The sequence below is a fragment of the Gobius niger genome, assembly GCF_951799975.1.
Source record: "Gobius niger genome assembly, chromosome: 22".
NCBI classification, from domain to species: Eukaryota; Metazoa; Chordata; class Actinopteri; order Gobiiformes; family Gobiidae; genus Gobius; species Gobius niger.
This window is the reverse complement of record NC_136873.1, coordinates 8,344,088-8,361,465: the sequence shown is the minus strand read 5'-3', so window position 1 is coordinate 8,361,465 and position 17,378 is coordinate 8,344,088. Positions and strand designations below refer to the sequence as shown.

Genomic DNA, 17,378 nt, shown 5'->3' with positions numbered 1-17,378 from the left:
ATTTTGTACACTAAATACAAAAAAAAAAATCGTGTTTGGATAAATAAGGACTGTACATAATATATATCGTACATATAAATAATATAAAGTATATACATGTTAATTTTGATCATATTATTTGTATGTTTTTTTCTTATAACCAACATAATTAAACAAATAAATGTAAACCTATATGATATAAAATAAAATAAAATAAAAAACAAGCGGAACCTTCGTTGTCCTCCGCCCGCGTCGCCGCCGCTTCCCCTCCGCTCCGAGTCCGCGGTGAAACCTGGGCCCATGTGGTGTTTGTGAGGAGGAATCGGGCCGCACACTTTAGCACTTTACAAAGTCCTTCCCGCACCGTTTCTCCACGTGGATGCTTGTGAACGAGAGCGGACGAAGATGCTGTTAGAGGCGCAGGACGGGGAGCAGACGGAGGTGTTCAAGTCGGTCACCGGTGAGCGTTAAAACGGAAACGTGGGCTTTTAAAACGGGGGCTACAGTAACGCGGCTAATCAGGTTATATATATATATGGTCGGGCATTATTTGCAGTGTACGCACGTGACCTGTTTTCTGTTATTGAATGAATCTCGAATGATTTCACGTGAGGTAAAGGTTTTCATGTTTACATTTGTGTTTTGGTTCTCCAGTTAAAGTTCAGAGAAGGAAGCCCTGACGTTCTTAGCTTTTAAGTTGAAGTACTTTTGTTCTTGCCCGCAGCCGAAGCCAACACAAGTGTAGTTGTGGTAGTTGGTGCCATTTTTAAAAGGTTTTTTGTTCGACAGATCAGGGTAAAAGGTGGTGAGGAGAGACGTTCAGCACATTGTGGGAGTCGGGACTTTTGTTTTAGATGGCAGGTCTTTAACCTGTTAACTCCCGCCTGAGCCGAGAGGATTTTCTCCGGTTCAGCTTTACCCAAATCCTGTAGGCCAGAGTAGCGCCTCATTTGAAAGCTGAGATCTACAAAAGTAAATTGATCTGTTTCCTCACATAAACAGATTTTTTTCATCACTTTTTCGATTTTTTTTTGGGTCCATTTTTTGTCACTTTTTGTCAATTTATTCGCATTTTTTGTCATTTTTTTGTCACTTTTTCGTCCATTTTTTCTCAATTTTTCGTCCATTTTTTCTCACTTTTTTGTCAAATTTTTATCAATTTCTGTCATTTTTTGTCACTTTTTCGTCAAATTTTTATCACTTTTTTGTCCAATTTTTATCAATTTCTGTCATTTTTTTGTCCATTTTTTGTCACTTTTTCGTCCATTTTTTCTCAATTTTTCGTCAAATTTTTCTCACTTTTTTGTCAAATTTTTCTCAATTTCTGTCATTTTTTTGTCCATTTTTTGTCACTTTTTCGTCCATTTTTTCTCCATTTTTCGTCAAATTTTTCTCACTTTTTTGTCAATTTTTTATCAATTTCTGTCTTTTTTTTGTCCATTTTTTTGTTCATTTTTTGTCACTTTTTCGTCCATTTTTTCTCCATTTTTCGTCAAATTTTTCTCACTTTTTTTGTCAATTTTTTTTTATCCATTTCTGTCATTTTTTTTGGTCAATTTTTTTGTCGCTTTTTCGTAAATTTTTCTCACTTTTTTCACATTTCCATCCTTGTTTTTGTCTCAGTTTTGTTGCTATTTTCACACTTTTTTTCCAGAAGCTTTTGGACTGGGGCAAAGCTGGAGAAAATGTGCTCGGTTCAGGTGGGAGTTTTGGGGTTAACGACACTTTTTCCAGTACCAACTTCTACTAAAATATTTGTCGTCGAGAAACGGAAAATTGGACACTAATGTGAATATTTACCATATCATCTCCAGTGTTTGGAAGTGTGTGAAAAATGGGGAATAAATTGGGTGAAATTGTGGCAAGAATAAGGAAAAATGAGCAAAAATGATGGGAAAGAATTGGGCAAAAAATATAAAAGACAAAATTGTGTTTAAAAAAATAGGTAAAAAGGAGCAATCATTGAAAAAGGGGAAAATGGCGATTTTCAGGGGGCAAAAAAATCATTTATCTTCCTTTAACATTGCCCTGGGACCAAAAGAATCTAAAGAATCTAAAGATAGAAGACTTTTTTTCCTGTACCTGCTTTCGACACTTTCATTTTTTTGATACCGGTAGAACCTAAACAGCCCTTTCTGGCCGGATAGAAGTTTTACGCTCAACTGCAGCCCCTGGAGTGTCCTACACCTTCATATTCGGGAGACTCCAGAGGCTTTGTAGCAGCTGTTCTCTTAACTTCTTAACTCCCACCTGAACGGATCCCATTTCCTCCAGTTTGGCTTTAGCCTAATCAAAAAGGGGAAAAGAAGCACAAAAACAGCTACAAAAAATGAGAAAGCAAGGATGTAAACGCAACAAAGATGTGACAAAAAAGTGACAAAAATTCAACAAAAATGTGACAAAAATTCAACAAAAATGTGACAAAAAATTTACAAAAATGTGACAAAAAATTTACAAAAATGTGACAAAAAATTTACAAAAATGTGACAAAAATTCAACCAAAAATGTGACAAAAATTCGACAAAAATGTGACAAAAATTCGACAAAAATTCGACAAAAATTCGACAAAAATTCAACAAAAATGTGACAAAAAATCAACAAAAATGAGACAAAAAATTTACAAAAATGTGACAAAAATGTGACAAATTCGACAAAAAGTTACAAAAATTCAACAAAAATGTGACAAAAAATTTACAAAAATGTGACAAAAATTCAACAAAAATGTGACAAAAATTCAACAAAAATGTGACAAAAAATTTACAAAAATGTGACAAAAATTCGACAAAAATGTGACAAAAATTCAACAAAAATGTGACAAAAATTCAACAAAAATGTGACAAAAAATTTACAAAAATGTGACAAAAATGTGACAAAAATTCAACAAAAATTCGACAAAAAGTGACAAAAATTCGACAAAAATGTGACAAAAACTCAACAAAAATGTGACAAAAATTCAACAAAAATGTGACAAAAATTCAACAAAAATGTGACAAAAATTCAACAAATTGTGACAAAAAATTTACACAAATGTGACAAATTCAACCAAAAATGTGACAAAAATTCAACAAAAATGTGACAAAAATTCAACAAAAATGTGACAAAAAATTAACAAAAATGTGACAAAAATTCAACAAAAATGTGACAAAAAATTAACAAAAATGTGACAAAAATTCAACAAAATGTGACAAAAAATCAACAAAAATGTGACAAAAATTCAACAAAAATGTGACAAAAATTCTACAAAAAAATGTCAAAAATGTGACAAAAATTCGTCAAAAATGTGACTAAAATTCAACAAAAATTCAACAAAAAATTCAACAAAAATTCAACAAAATTCAACAAAAATTCAACAAAAATTCAACCAAAATGCTACAAAAATTCAGCAAAAATGGAAACAAAGAAAAGGTGAGACAACACAGCAACAACTGGGTCTTAGCTTTCAAATGAGGCGTTACACAGGCCTATATAACAGCCATTATATAGGCGGGTGGTAAGAGGTTAATCTGGACTCTGGCCGTAATGTCCGCCCTGTCTCCTCAGCCTCGGTGCTCGTGCAGGTGGAGCCGGTCGGCCGCTGGTTCGAAGCCTACGTGAGGCGCCGGAGCAGGAACGCGTCGACCTCGTTTCAGGAGCTGGAGGAGGAGCAGGAGTCTTCAGAGGAGTCGGACGACGAGGACTTCCAGGTTCAGGAGTGCCCCACGCTCAGAACGCTCGACCCCAAAGACTGGAAGGTACGGGGGCTCCGGGCGTCCCTCTGGGTCGTGGCGCTTGTTGAAAATATCATGTGAAAATGATCGGCCGATGTCGATTTCTCCACAGAACCAAGATCACTACGCTGTCCTGGGACTCCCTCACCTGCGATACAGAGCGACACAGAAACAGATCAAAGCTGCACGTGAGTTCTTTATCCACTTCTTAACTCCCACCTGAACATGTTTTCTCCAAATTCTCCAAATCTAAAAGCTTCTTCAAAATGGCGACAAAAAAACGAGAAGAAAATGAGGATGTAAAAAGACAAAAAATGACAAAAATCCAGCCAAAAAATGACAGAAATCCAGCCAAAAAATGACAAAAATCCGTCATAAAAATGACAAAAATCCAGCAAGAAAATGACAAAAAAATCCAGCATAAAAATGACAAAAATCCTGCAAAAAAAATGACAGAAATTCATCAAAAAAATGACAGAAATCCAGCAAAAAAAAGACAAAAATTAAGCAAAAAAAGTGACAAAAATCCAGCAAAAAAAGTGACAAAAATCCAGCAAAAAAAGTGACAAAAATCCAGCAAAAAAAAGACAAAAATTAAGCAAAAAAAGTGACAAAAATCCAGCAAAAAAAGTGACAAAAATCCAGCAAAAAAAGACAAAAATCCAGCAATAAAAGTGACAAAAATCCAGCAAAAAAAAGACAAAAATTAAGCAAAAAAAGTGAAAAAAATCCAGCAACAAAAATGACAAAAATCCGAGAAAAAAAAGACAAAAATCCAGCAACAAAAATGACAAAAATCCAGCAAAAAAAAGACAAAAATCCGAGAAAAAAAAGACAAAAATCCAGCAAAAAAGTGACAAAAATCCAGCAAAAAAAGTGACAAAAATCCAGCAAAAAAAAGACAAAAATCCAGCAAAAAAAAGACAAAAATCCAGCAAAAAAATGACAAAAATCCAGCAAAAAATGACAAAAATCCAGCAAAAAGTGACAAAAATCCAGCAAAAAAAGACAAAAATCCAGCAAAGAAATGACAAAAATTCAGCAAAAATGACAAAAATTCAGCAAAAAATGACAAAAATCCAGCAAAAAAATGGAAAAAAGTGACAAAAATCCAGCAAAAAAAAAGACAAAAAGTGACAAAAATCCAGCCAAAAAAGTGACAAAAATCCAGCAAAAAAGTGACAAAAATCCAGCAAAAAAATGGAAAAAAGTGACAAAAATCCAGCAAAAAAAGTGACAAAAATCCAGCCAAAAAAGTGACAAAAATCCAGCAAGAAATTGACAAATTCAGCAAAAAAAGACAAAAATCCAGCAAAAAAATGACAAAAATTCAGCAACAAAGTGACAAAAATCCAGCCAAAAAGTGACAAAAATCCAGCAAAAAAGTGACACAAATCCAGCAAAAAAGTGACAAAAATCCAGCGAAAAAATGGAAAAAAGTGACAAAAATCCAGCAAAAAAAGTGACAAAAATCCAGCCAAAAAAGTGACAAAAATCCAGCAAGAAATTGACAAATTCAGCAAAAAAAGACAAAAATCCAGCATAAAAATGACAAAAATCCAGCAAGAAAATGACAAAAAAATCCAGCATAAAAATGACAAAAATCCTGCAAAAAAAATGACAGAAATTCATCAAAAAAATGACAGAAATCCAGCAAAAAAAAGACAAAAATTAAGCAAAAAAAGTGACAAAAATCCAGCAAAAAAAGTGACAAAAATCCAGCAAAAAAAGTGACAAAAATCCAGCAAAAAAAAGACAAAAATTAAGCAAAAAAAGTGACAAAAATCCAGCAAAAAAAGTGACAAAAATCCAGCAAAAAAAGACAAAAATCCAGCAATAAAAGTGACAAAAATCCAGCAAAAAAAAGACAAAAATTAAGCAAAAAAAGTGAAAAAAATCCAGCAACAAAAATGACAAAAATCCGAGAAAAAAAAGACAAAAATCCAGCAACAAAAATGACAAAAATCCAGCAAAAAAAAGACAAAAATCCGAGAAAAAAAAGACAAAAATCCAGCAAAAAAGTGACAAAAATCCAGCAAAAAAAGTGACAAAAATCCAGCAAAAAAAAGACAAAAATCCAGCAAAAAAAAGACAAAAATCCAGCAAAAAAATGACAAAAATCCAGCAAAAAATGACAAAAATCCAGCAAAAAGTGACAAAAATCCAGCAAAAAAAGACAAAAATCCAGCAAAGAAATGACAAAAATTCAGCAAAAATGACAAAAATTCAGCAAAAAATGACAAAAATCCAGCAAAAAAATGGAAAAAAGTGACAAAAATCCAGCAAAAAAAAAGACAAAAAGTGACAAAAATCCAGCCAAAAAAGTGACAAAAATCCAGCAAAAAAGTGACAAAAATCCAGCAAAAAAATGGAAAAAAGTGACAAAAATCCAGCAAAAAAAGTGACAAAAATCCAGCCAAAAAAGTGACAAAAATCCAGCAAGAAATTGACAAATTCAGCAAAAAAAGACAAAAATCCAGCAAAAAAATGACAAAAATTCAGCAACAAAGTGACAAAAATCCAGCCAAAAAGTGACAAAAATCCAGCAAAAAAGTGACACAAATCCAGCAAAAAAGTGACAAAAATCCAGCGAAAAAATGGAAAAAAGTGACAAAAATCCAGCAAAAAAAGTGACAAAAATCCAGCCAAAAAAGTGACAAAAATCCAGCAAGAAATTGACAAATTCAGCAAAAAAAGACAAAAATCCAGCAAAAAAATGACAAAAATTCAGCAACAAAGTGACAAAAATCCAGCCAAAAAAGTGACAAAAATCCAGCCAAAAAAGTGACAAAAATCCAGCAAAAAAGTGACAAAAATCCAGCAAAAAAGTGACAAAAATCCAGCAAAAAAGTGACAAAAATCCAGCAAAAAAGTGACAAAAATCCAGCGAAAAAATGGAAAAAAGTGACAAAAATCCAGCAAAAAAAGACAAAAATCCAGCAAAAAAATGGAAAAAAAATCCAGCAAAAAAGTGACAAAAATCCAGCAAAAAGTGACAAAAATCCAGCAAAAAAATTGACAAATTCAGCAAAAAAAGTGACAAAAATCCAGCAAAAAAATGGGAAAAAATCCAGCAAAAAATGTAAAAAATCCAGCAAAAAAATGTGACAAAAATGCATCAAAAAAGAAACCAAAGTGCCATTAAAAAAGTGACAAAAACACATAAGGGAAATAAAAAGTGACGGGTGGTAAGAGGTTTTAACCAGTTTGGCTTTACCCAAATCTTAAAACTTCTTGGGAAAAAAAAGCATCAAATGGAAACCAATATTCATGTTTAACAATGTTCAGACAAGGCCATAGTCCTGAAGCATCACCCGGACAAGAGGAAAGCGGCCGGAGAGCAGATCGTGGAAGGAGACAACGACTACTTCACCTGCATCACTAAAGGTAACTGCCTGTCTCACTCTCCCTGTCTGTCTCTCACCTGTCTCACCTGTCTCTCACCTGTCTCACTCTGTTCTGTCTCTCAGCTGTAGAGATCCTGTCCGACCCCCTGAAGCGCCGGGCGTTCGACAGCGTTGACCCGACCTTCGACAACGCGGTGCCTTCGAAGAACGAGGGGAAGGAGAACTTCTTCCAGGTGTTCGGGCCCGTGTTCGAGAGGAACGCCCGGTGGTCGTCACGGAAACACGTGTCCCGGCTGGGCTCGCTGGAGTCCACGTTCGAGGAAGTGGACGCCTTTTATTCCTTTTGGTGAGAGCCGGGACGGGACGGGAACCATCGGGAGTGATTCTGTGTGTAACGTTTTCTGATGCGTCACTAAAGGTACGACTTCGACTCGTGGAGGGAGTTCTCGTATTTAGACGAAGAGGAGAAGGAGAAGGCAGAATGGTGAGTGGGAAGTTTTAACCTCTTAACCCCCGCCTGGACCGAGAGGATCTTTTTCCTCACGGCATCAGATTTGTCATTTGTCATTTTTTTGTTGGGTATTCAACTCATTTTTGTCACTTTTTTATCACATTTTTTGTAATTTTTTGTAATTTTTTTGTCACATTTTTTGTCATTTTTTTGTCACATTTTTGTCATTTTTTATCACATTTTTTTGTCACATTTTTGTCACATTTTTATTATTTTTCGTCACATTTTTCTCATTTTTTTTGTCATTTTTTTGTCACATTTTAGTAATTTTTAAATTTTTGTCACATTTTTCTCATTTTTTGTCATTTTTTTGTTATTTTTTATCACATTTTTTCATTTTTTTCGTCACATTTTTGTCATTTTTTATCACATTTTTTTGTCACATTTTTGTCACATTTTTATTATTTTTCGTCACATTTTTCTCATTTTTTTTGTCATTTTTTTGTCACATTTTTGTAATTTTTAAATTTTTGTCACATTTTTCTCATTTTTTGTCATTTTTTTGTTATTTTTTATCACATTTTTTCATTTTTTTTGTCACATTTTTCTCATTTTTTTATCACATTTTTTGTCACATTTTTCTCATTTTTTTGAAATTTTTTGTCACATTTTTGTAATTTTTTTTGTCATTTGTTTGTCATTTTTTATCCCATTTTTGTCACATTTTTGTCATTTTTTTGTCACATTTTTAATCATTTTTTTTGTCATTTTTTGTCATTTTTTTATCACATTTTTGTCACATTTTTATCACATTTTTATCACATTTTTGTCACTTTTTTGTCATTTTTTTGTCATTTTTTGTCATTTTTTTATCACATTTTTGTCACATTTTTGTCATTTTTTGTCATTTTTTGTCACATTTTTATCATATTTTTGTCACATTTTTTGTCACATTTTTGTCACATTTTTGTCACATTTTTTGTCATTTTTTTGTCATTTTTTTGTCACATTTTTGTCACATTTTTGTCACATTTTTTGTCACTTTTTTGTCATTTTTTGGTCATTTTTTGGTCATTTTTTGTCATTTTTTTATCACATTGTCAATTTTTTATCACTTTTTTGTAATTTTTTTTGTCATTTGTTTGTCATTTTTTATCCCATTTTTGTCACATTTTTGTCATTTTTTTGTCACATTTTTAATCATTTTTTTTGTCATTTTTTGTCATTTTTTTATCACATTTTTATCACATTTTTGTCACTTTTTTGTCATTTTTTTGTCATTTTTTAATCATATTTTTGTCATTTTTTGTCATTTTTTTATCACATTTTTGTCACATTTTTGTCATTTTTTGTCATTTTTTGTCACATTTTTATCATATTTTTGTCACATTTTTGTCACATTTTTAATCATTTTTTTTGTCATTTTTTGTCATTTTTTTATCACATTTTTGTCACATTTTTATCACATTTTTATCACATTTTTGTCACTTTTTTGTCATTTTTTTGTCATTTTTTGTCATTTTTTTATCACATTTTTGTCACATTTTTGTCATTTTTTGTCATTTTTTGTCACATTTTTATCATATTTTTGTCACATTTTTTGTCACATTTTTGTCACATTTTTGTCACATTTTTTGTCATTTTTTTGTCATTTTTTTGTCACATTTTTGTCACATTTTTGTCACATTTTTGTCACATTTTTTGTCACTTTTTTGTCATTTTTTGGTCATTTTTTGGTCATTTTTTGTCATTTTTTTATCACATTGTCAATTTTTTATCACTTTTTTGTAATTTTTTTTGTCATTTGTTTGTCATTTTTTATCCCATTTTTGTCACATTTTTGTCATTTTTTTGTCACATTTTTAATCATTTTTTTTGTCATTTTTTGTCATTTTTTTATCACATTTTTATCACATTTTTGTCACTTTTTTGTCATTTTTTTGTCATTTTTTAATCATATTTTTGTCATTTTTTGTCATTTTTTTATCACATTTTTGTCACATTTTTGTCATTTTTTGTCATTTTTTGTCATTTTTTGTCACATTTTTATCATATTTTTGTCACATTTTTGTCACATTTTTTGTCATTTTTTTGTCATTTTTTTGTCACATTTTTGTCACATTTTTGTCACATTTTTGTCACATTTTTGTCACATTTTTGTCACATTTTTTGTCACTTTTTTGTCATTTTTTTGTCATTTTTTGTCATTTTTTTGTCACATTTTTGTCACATTTTTTGTCATTTTTATCGTATTTTTTGTCACATTTTTTGTCATTTTTTTGTCACATTTTTGTCATTTTTTTGTCACATTTTTGTCATTTTTTTGTCACATTTTTGTCATTTTTTTGTCGCATTTTTATCACATTTTTCTCATTTTTTGGTCAATTTTTGTCACATTTTTTGTCACTTTTTTTGTCACTTTTTTTCACTTTTTTGACATTTTTTTAATCGATTTTTTGTCATTTTTTCATAAATTTTTCATCACTTTTTTGTCAATGTTTTCTCACTTTTCTGGCACATTTCCATCAGCGTATTCTATGTCTCAGTTATGGACACGGGCTGTGGCTCGTTTGAAAGACCAGACTCTCAGTTCTCCGTGGGTGAAAACGGTTCAGTTCTACGAGACTCGGTGCCTGAGAAATCTAAGCTAAACAGAGGCTAGTTTTGTTCAAAATCACACATTTTAGATCACGGGGGTTTTATTAAACACACTCCTTTATGATTAACTCCTCTCTCCTCCTCTAAGTATGTTCAGTAACTTCCGTAAGTGAGAATGTTCTTCTGAAGCTGCTCGTGTCTGTTCTCAGTCGGGACGAGCGGCGCTGGATCGAGAAGCAGAACCGAGCGTCCCGAGCCCAGAGGAAGAAGGAGGAGATGAACAGAATACGCACCTTAGTGGGTACGGACTGAAAACGGGGGCTCGCGGCGGCGACGGAGCCGGAGAGAGAAGGTTTAACGTGTGGTCCGTTCTGCTGCAGATACGGCGTACAGCTGCGACCCCAGGATAAAGAAGTTCAAAGAGGAAGAAAAGGCCAGGAAAGAGTCTGAGAAGAAGGCCAAAGTGGAAGCCAAGAAGAAGGAGCAGGAGGAGAGGGAGAAGGTGAGTGAAGCCAGAAACTACTAAAGTCTGTGGGAACCAAACATTTCTATGGTTAGTCTGGCGTTAGAAGTGGAGCGGCTCACACTGTTTCTAATGCAGGCTAGCTGATACCATAGACATGCACTAGCCTAGCATTAGCCTAGCACCAAGAAACTCTTCAAACATAAGAACTGCATGAATTACAAAAAAAAATATCTCCATAAATCAGCAGCACTCTGGATAACGAGGAAATGAGGCCCTGTATCAAACATCCTGAAATGTCCCTTTAAGGCGAGACGCTGCAGGTGAATAGGGAAAAATAAATAAATGTAGAGAGATCGATTTGAAAGTTTATGAGAGAAAAAATGTATTGCATTTTTTTCTGTCATGTTTTTATGTGAAAACATCACAAAAAATAAGGCATTTTGAGCATTAAAATGGCCAAAATTGCCTATATTTTGGGCAACAAAATCAAAATAATGAATTGAGCCCGATTAAAATGGTTTTATTTTATTGACATATTAGTAACTCTAAGGGGATTTTGGATATTTTGTTTAGTTTTTCAATAAACTAATCATCAGTGAAAAAATCTGTAAAAACTCGCCTGTTTTTCTGGTTTCAAAGCTGAATAAATCAGGCTAGGAATTAGATATTAAAAAATCCCTCTGAAAAAACCTTCAGAATCTTGTTGTGTCTCAGCCTGTAAAGTGTGGAGTCTGTGGGAGCTTCTATAAGGGCTCAGGCTCTGCCCGAGTGCGGCTTCTCTCATTCAGAGAAAACCAGCCCTGAAGTTTTGTAGCGAGTGCGCATGCTCGGCCCGTTCTTCCACTTTTCCGCTCCAGCGTCTCGTAGGAGGAAAAACACCATATTTGGGTGAAAGCGTCATCACGGGGCCCCTTAGCAGGACACGTGGATGTCAAATCTGTCAATATTTATGAATGAAAACCCGCGGGAAAGACGGCCTTTCTACTTCCTGGTTACCTCCACCTCGCAGACAAAACATCATAAAATAAACATCATCATTTTTATATCTGACATGAAAACTAAGATGTAAAGGGAGGAAAATAGATACAAATCTCCACTTCCACCACTGCGGGAAACATCAATACTTTCACCTAAAGTGTCTCGCCTTAAATACGTCTTAACTGGATTTTTGATCCTGGTAACTTAACTCATTGACTGCCAATGACGTCTATAGAAATAAATAGAGAAATAGATAAATATAAAAATAGAGAAATAAACACATAAATAAATAATTAAATAGAGAAATAAATACATATACAAATAAATAAATATGTAAATTAAAAAATAAATATATAATTTTTTATAAATATATAAATAAAAAATAAATAAATATATAAATAAATTAAAAAAATATATTAAAAAATAAATACAGAAATAAATGCACTTATTCTCATAATTGCATACATTTCTTTGCAAACTTTATCTTTTTTAAATGTATTTATTTATTTCTGTATATATTTCTCGTTTTGGCAGCCAGGGTCCTCCATAGCCTTGAGCATGTCTGGTGTTAAACATGCTCTTTCATTTTTCATTTTCTCAGCGTTTTGGTCAGAAAACAGCATTTTGGGTGATTTCACCTGTTTTCCACGGACGATTACTACAGAATGGAAAGAGGTTTTTTTTAGATGAAAGAAGAGAATCTGATCTTTCTTTTGGTGGTTTCGTGTTGACGTAGACCTACATTTTCTGTGGGTCTTGAAAAACCTGAGTTAAGAGGGAATAACTTTATGTAATGGGTTTGTAAACATGAACGTCCTGATAAAGCGCCCCCTGCTGTTCCCCGTCCAACACTGACCACAGTATATAATAGGGCTGTGCAATTAATCGAAATTCGATTACGATTTCGATTACAACAGTAAACGATTACAAAATTAGCATAATCGCAATAAATCGATTATAATTTTTTATTTTTATTTTTATTTTTATTTTTTTATTTTTTTTTATTTTTAATTTTGGGATTTTTGTCATTTTTTTGCTGGATTTTTGTCTTTTTTTGCTGGATTTTTGTCTTTTTTTTTTAATGGATTTTTGTCACTTTTTTGATGGATTTTTGTCACTTTTTTGATGGATTTTTGTCACTTTTTTGATGGATTTTTCTCACTTTTTTGATGGATTTTTGTCACTTTTTTGATGGATTTTTGTCACTTTTTTGATGGATTTTTGTCTTTTTTTGATGGATTTTTGTCTTTTTTTGCTGGATTTTTGTCTTTTTTTTTTAATGGATTTTTGTCACTTTTTTGATGGATTTTTGTCACTTTTTTGATGGATTTTTGTCACTTTTTTGATGGATTTTTCTCACTTTTTTGATGGATTTTTGTCACTTTTTTGATGGATTTTTGTCACTTTTTTGATGGATTTTTGTCTTTTTTTGATGGATTTTTGTCACTTTTTTGATGGATTTTTGTCTTTTTTTGATGGATTTTTGTCGCTTTTTTGATGGATTTTTGTCGCTTTTTTGATGGATTTTTGTCACTTTTTTGATGGATTTTTGTCACTTTTTTGCTGGATTTTTGTCACTTTTTTTGATGGATTTTTGTCACTTTTTTTGCTGGATTTTTGTCACTTTTTTGATGGATTTTTGTCACTTTTTTAATGGATTTTTGTCTTTTTTTTGCTGGATTTTTGTCACTTTTTTAATGGATTTTTGTCACTTTTTTGCTGTATTTTTGTCATTTTTAATCGAGCAGCCCTAGTATATAAGCTCCATCCACAGGACCACAGACCAGACCCCGCTCGCTCCAGCGTCTCAAACGTCTCTGTGTCTCAGGCTCGCCAGGCGGAGCTGGAGGCGGCGCGTTTGACCCGGGAGAAGGAGGAGGAGGAGGCCAAGCAGGTGGCTCTCCAGGCCAAGAAGGAGAAGGACATCCAGAAGAAGGCCATCAAGAAGGAGCGGCAGAAGCTCCGCACCAGCTGCAAGGTCCCGCCCCCCCCACACACACTCTCACGCCGCTTTGTTCACCACATCCCGGACTCGACGAACGTTTGTGTTTTCCTTTTCTCTCCCAGACCTGGAACTACTTCACGGACGACGAGGTGGACAGTGTGAAGATGATGGAGGAGGTGGAGAAGCTGTGCGACCGCCTGGAGCTCACCAGGTAAACGCCGATGATTTACAGAAGCAGCCGCTGATCCCGTGCTTTAACCTGCGCTTTTTGTGCTTCACGCTCAGTTTGCAGTCGCTCAACGAAGTCCTGGCGTCTGGGTGCAGAGAGGAGGGCAAGGCGGCGGTGGAGAAGCAGGTACGGCCATTTTGAGAGAGACATTTTATACAAGGCAGTTATTCTAATTTACTGCATTTACAGACCAACAGAAGGTTTGTCATCATTGTAGTGTGATATAGACTGGTGCTGTGGGACTGAAAAAAGCAGAAAACCCCCTCTTTAAGGTAAACAAGTTCTGCTTTAAGCCCTTAACTCCCACCTGAACCGAGCACATTTTCTCCAGTTTGGCTTTACCCCAAACCAAAAGCTTCTGGAAGAAAGCTGTGAAAATAGCGACAAAACTGAGACGAAAACAATGATGGAAATGTGAGAAAAAAGTGAGAAAACGTTGGCAAAAAAGGGACGAAAAATTGATGAAAAAGTGGCAAAAATGTCACAAGAAATTGACAAAAAATGACCAAAAAAGACATAAAATGTGACATAAATATGTTAAAAAATTGACAAAAAAAATACCAAAAAAGACATAAAATGTGACATAAATGTGATAAAAAATTGACGAAAAAATTACCAAAAATTGACCAAAAATTACAAAAAAAATACAAAAAAATTACAAAAATGTGATAAAAATTTGACCAAAAAATGACAAAAAAAGACATAAAATGTGACATAAATGTGATAAAAAATTGACAAAAAAAATACCAAAAATTGACCAAAAATTACAAAAAAAGGACAAAAAAATTACAAAAATGTGATAAAAATTTGACAAAAAAATGACCAAAAATTACAAAAAAATTACAAAAATGTGATAAAAATTTGACCAAAAAATGACCAAAAAAAGACATAAAATGTGACATAAATGTGATAAAAAATAGACAAAAAAATTACCAAAAATTGACAAAAAAGTGAGAAAACATTGTTGAAAAATTGGCAAAAATGTCACAAAAAAATGACAAAAATGTAATAAATTGACGAAAAAATGTGACAAAAAAATACAAAAATATGATAAAAATTTGACCAAACAATGACAATGTGATAAAAAAAAATGAGACAAAATGTTACAAAAAAATACAAAAATGTGATACAAATTTGACTTTTTTTTTTTTTTTTTAATTGACAAAAAATCACTAAAATCTGAGAAAAGTGTGATAAAAATGTGGCAAAAAAATGATCAAAATGTGACAAAATGTGATAAAAATGTCGCAAACAATTGACCAAAAATGTGACAAAAATGTGACAAAAAATTGACCAAACAATTACAAAAATGTGATAAAATGTGACAAAAAATGTGACAAAAAATGAACCAAAAAATTGCAAAAATGTGATAAAAAATTGACCAAAAAATTGACCAAAAAATGAACCAAAAAATTACAAAAAATGTGATAAAAATGTGGCAAAAAAATGATCAAAATGTGACAAAATGTGATAAAAATGTTGCAAACAATTGACCAAAAATGTGACAAAAATGTGACAAAAAATTGACCAAAAAATTACAAAAATGTGATAAAAAATGGATCAAAAAATTGACCAAAAAATGAACCAAAAAATTACTAAAATGTGAAAAAATGTGACAAAAAATTGACCAAAAAATTACAAAAATGTGACAAGAAATTGATAAAAAACTGAAAAAAAAAAAAAAAAAAAAGTGACCAAAAATGATGGGGAAAAAATCTGATGACATGAGGAAAAAAGATCCTCTCGGTTCAGGCGGGAGTTAAGAGGTTAAATTAGCTTCAAGACAAACTCCCTGATCCTCACAAACATAAACTATGGAAATATTTCTACCAGGAACTCACTGGTCTGAGCTCATCTTAATGGAAATGAACAGGAACAGGAAGTACTCGCGCCCACAGCTTCAGCTCAGAGGAAGTAGCGTAGCCACATTGTGCAACGAGCCGATAATAGAAAAAAAGAGGGTGTTGTGCATAGAACGGTGAGGGTGAGGGTGAGGGTGCGGGTGTGGGTGCGGGTGTGGGTGTGGGTGTAGGTGTAGGTGCGGGTGAGGGTGTGGGTGCGGGTGTGGGTGTGGGTGCATCTCAGTCAGCGTCCCCCTCTGTGCGTCAGGTGGAGGAGGTGAACCAGCAGCTGCAGAGGGAGCGCGAGGCCGAGGTCCACGCCCAGCAGCAGGCGCGCTCCTCGGGGGAGGCCGCGGGGGGAGGCGGCTCCGCGGGGAAGGGCTGGAGCCAGGACGACCTGCAGCTGCTCATCAAGGCCGTCAACCTGTTCCCCGCCGGCACCAACGCCAGGTGAGGGCGGAGCTACAGCGCCAAACACCAGAGAGCAAAGAGGGAACAGGTGTGTGACTTCCTCTGTTCCGCAGGTGGGAGGTGATCGCCAACTACATGAACATCCACTCCACCAGCGGCGTCAAGAGGACGGCCAAAGACGTCATCAACAAGGCCAAGAACCTGCAGAGGCTGGGTCAGTGCGGCGGCGTTTCCCACGCTCATTCACAAAGACACAGCGGCTAAAGACGGGGGGAACGTACACGAGGCGCATGTGCAGACAGAGGGACTAAACATTTAGTCTCAGAGGCCAAAATGAAAAAGTGCCTGTGAGTAGGGCTGCTCGATTATTGAAAAAATAATAATCACGATTATTTTTGTCATAATTGAAATCACGATTATTCAAACGATTATTTGTTGCCTTTAAAAAAATCCAGCCAAAAAAGACAAAAATCCAGAAAAAAAAAAGACGAAAATCAAGAAAAAAAAGACAAAAATCAAGGAAAAAAAGACAAAAATCAAGGGAAAAAAATGACAAAAATCAAGGGAAAAAAATTACAAAAATCAAGGAAAAAAAGACAAAAATCAAAAGACAAAAATCAAGAGAAAAAATGACAAAAATCCAGCAAAAAAATGACAAAAATCAAGAAAAAAAAAGACAAAAATCAAGGAAAAAAAGACAAAAATCAAGGAAAAAAAAGACAAAAATCAAGGGAAAAAAAGACAAAAATCCAGCAAAAAAATGACAAAAATCCAGCAGAAAAAATGACAAAAATCCAGCAGAAAAAATGACAAAAATCCAGCAAAAAAAAAGACAAAAATCCAGCAAAAAAAGACAAAAATCAAGAAAAAAAAAGACAAAAATCAAGGAAAAAAAGACAAAAATCAAGGAAAAAAAAGACAAAAATCCAGCAAAAAAAAGACAAAAATCAAGAAAAAAAAATGACAAAAATCCAGCAAAAAAAGACAAAAATCCATCAAAAAAGTGACAAAAATCCATAAAAAAAAAGACAAAAATCCATCAAAAAAAAGACAAAAATTCAGCAAAAAAAAGACAAAAATCCAGCAAAAAAAAGACAAAAATTAAAAATTAGAAGAAAATTTTTTTTTTTTTTAAATTGAAAAAAAAAATTTGAAAAAAAATATTTATCGATTTCAAATAACATGCTGTATCAAAACAAGTGGTAACTACGGCAAAGGCCTAGTTTTAGTAAAACAAAATCAACAATTGTAGCAATAAAGTGCCAAAAAAACAAACACCTGCACCTACAGTGACTTTACCTCATTCATTCACTCAAAGAAAATGCCACATTAGATCATTTTGAAAGTGTCAGTTCAGCATCAGTTCTTTTAACCTCTTAACTCCCGCCTGAACCGAGAGGATCTTTTTCCTCACGTCATCAGATTT

General features: G+C 33.5%; 1 protein-coding gene across 1 annotated transcript in view; it reads left to right on the top strand.

Annotated features, from left to right (window-relative positions):
* Nucleotides 1-265: 265 nt before the first annotated feature.
* Nucleotides 266-17,378, top strand: part of dnajc2 (DnaJ (Hsp40) homolog, subfamily C, member 2) — a 24,608-nt gene continuing 7,495 nt past the window's right edge. The window contains exons 1-13 of the mRNA XM_079581314.1: nucleotides 266-439; nucleotides 3,520-3,710; nucleotides 3,799-3,874; nucleotides 6,975-7,073; nucleotides 7,157-7,379; nucleotides 7,452-7,517; nucleotides 10,292-10,383; nucleotides 10,463-10,584; nucleotides 13,355-13,504; nucleotides 13,594-13,682; nucleotides 13,757-13,826; nucleotides 15,810-15,991; nucleotides 16,066-16,166. Coding sequence (XP_079437440.1) covers nucleotides 385-439; nucleotides 3,520-3,710; nucleotides 3,799-3,874; nucleotides 6,975-7,073; nucleotides 7,157-7,379; nucleotides 7,452-7,517; nucleotides 10,292-10,383; nucleotides 10,463-10,584; nucleotides 13,355-13,504; nucleotides 13,594-13,682; nucleotides 13,757-13,826; nucleotides 15,810-15,991; nucleotides 16,066-16,166 — 1,516 coding nt within the window. The 5' untranslated portion in view covers nucleotides 266-384. The remainder of the gene's footprint in view (nucleotides 440-3,519; nucleotides 3,711-3,798; nucleotides 3,875-6,974; nucleotides 7,074-7,156; nucleotides 7,380-7,451; nucleotides 7,518-10,291; nucleotides 10,384-10,462; nucleotides 10,585-13,354; nucleotides 13,505-13,593; nucleotides 13,683-13,756; nucleotides 13,827-15,809; nucleotides 15,992-16,065; nucleotides 16,167-17,378) is intronic.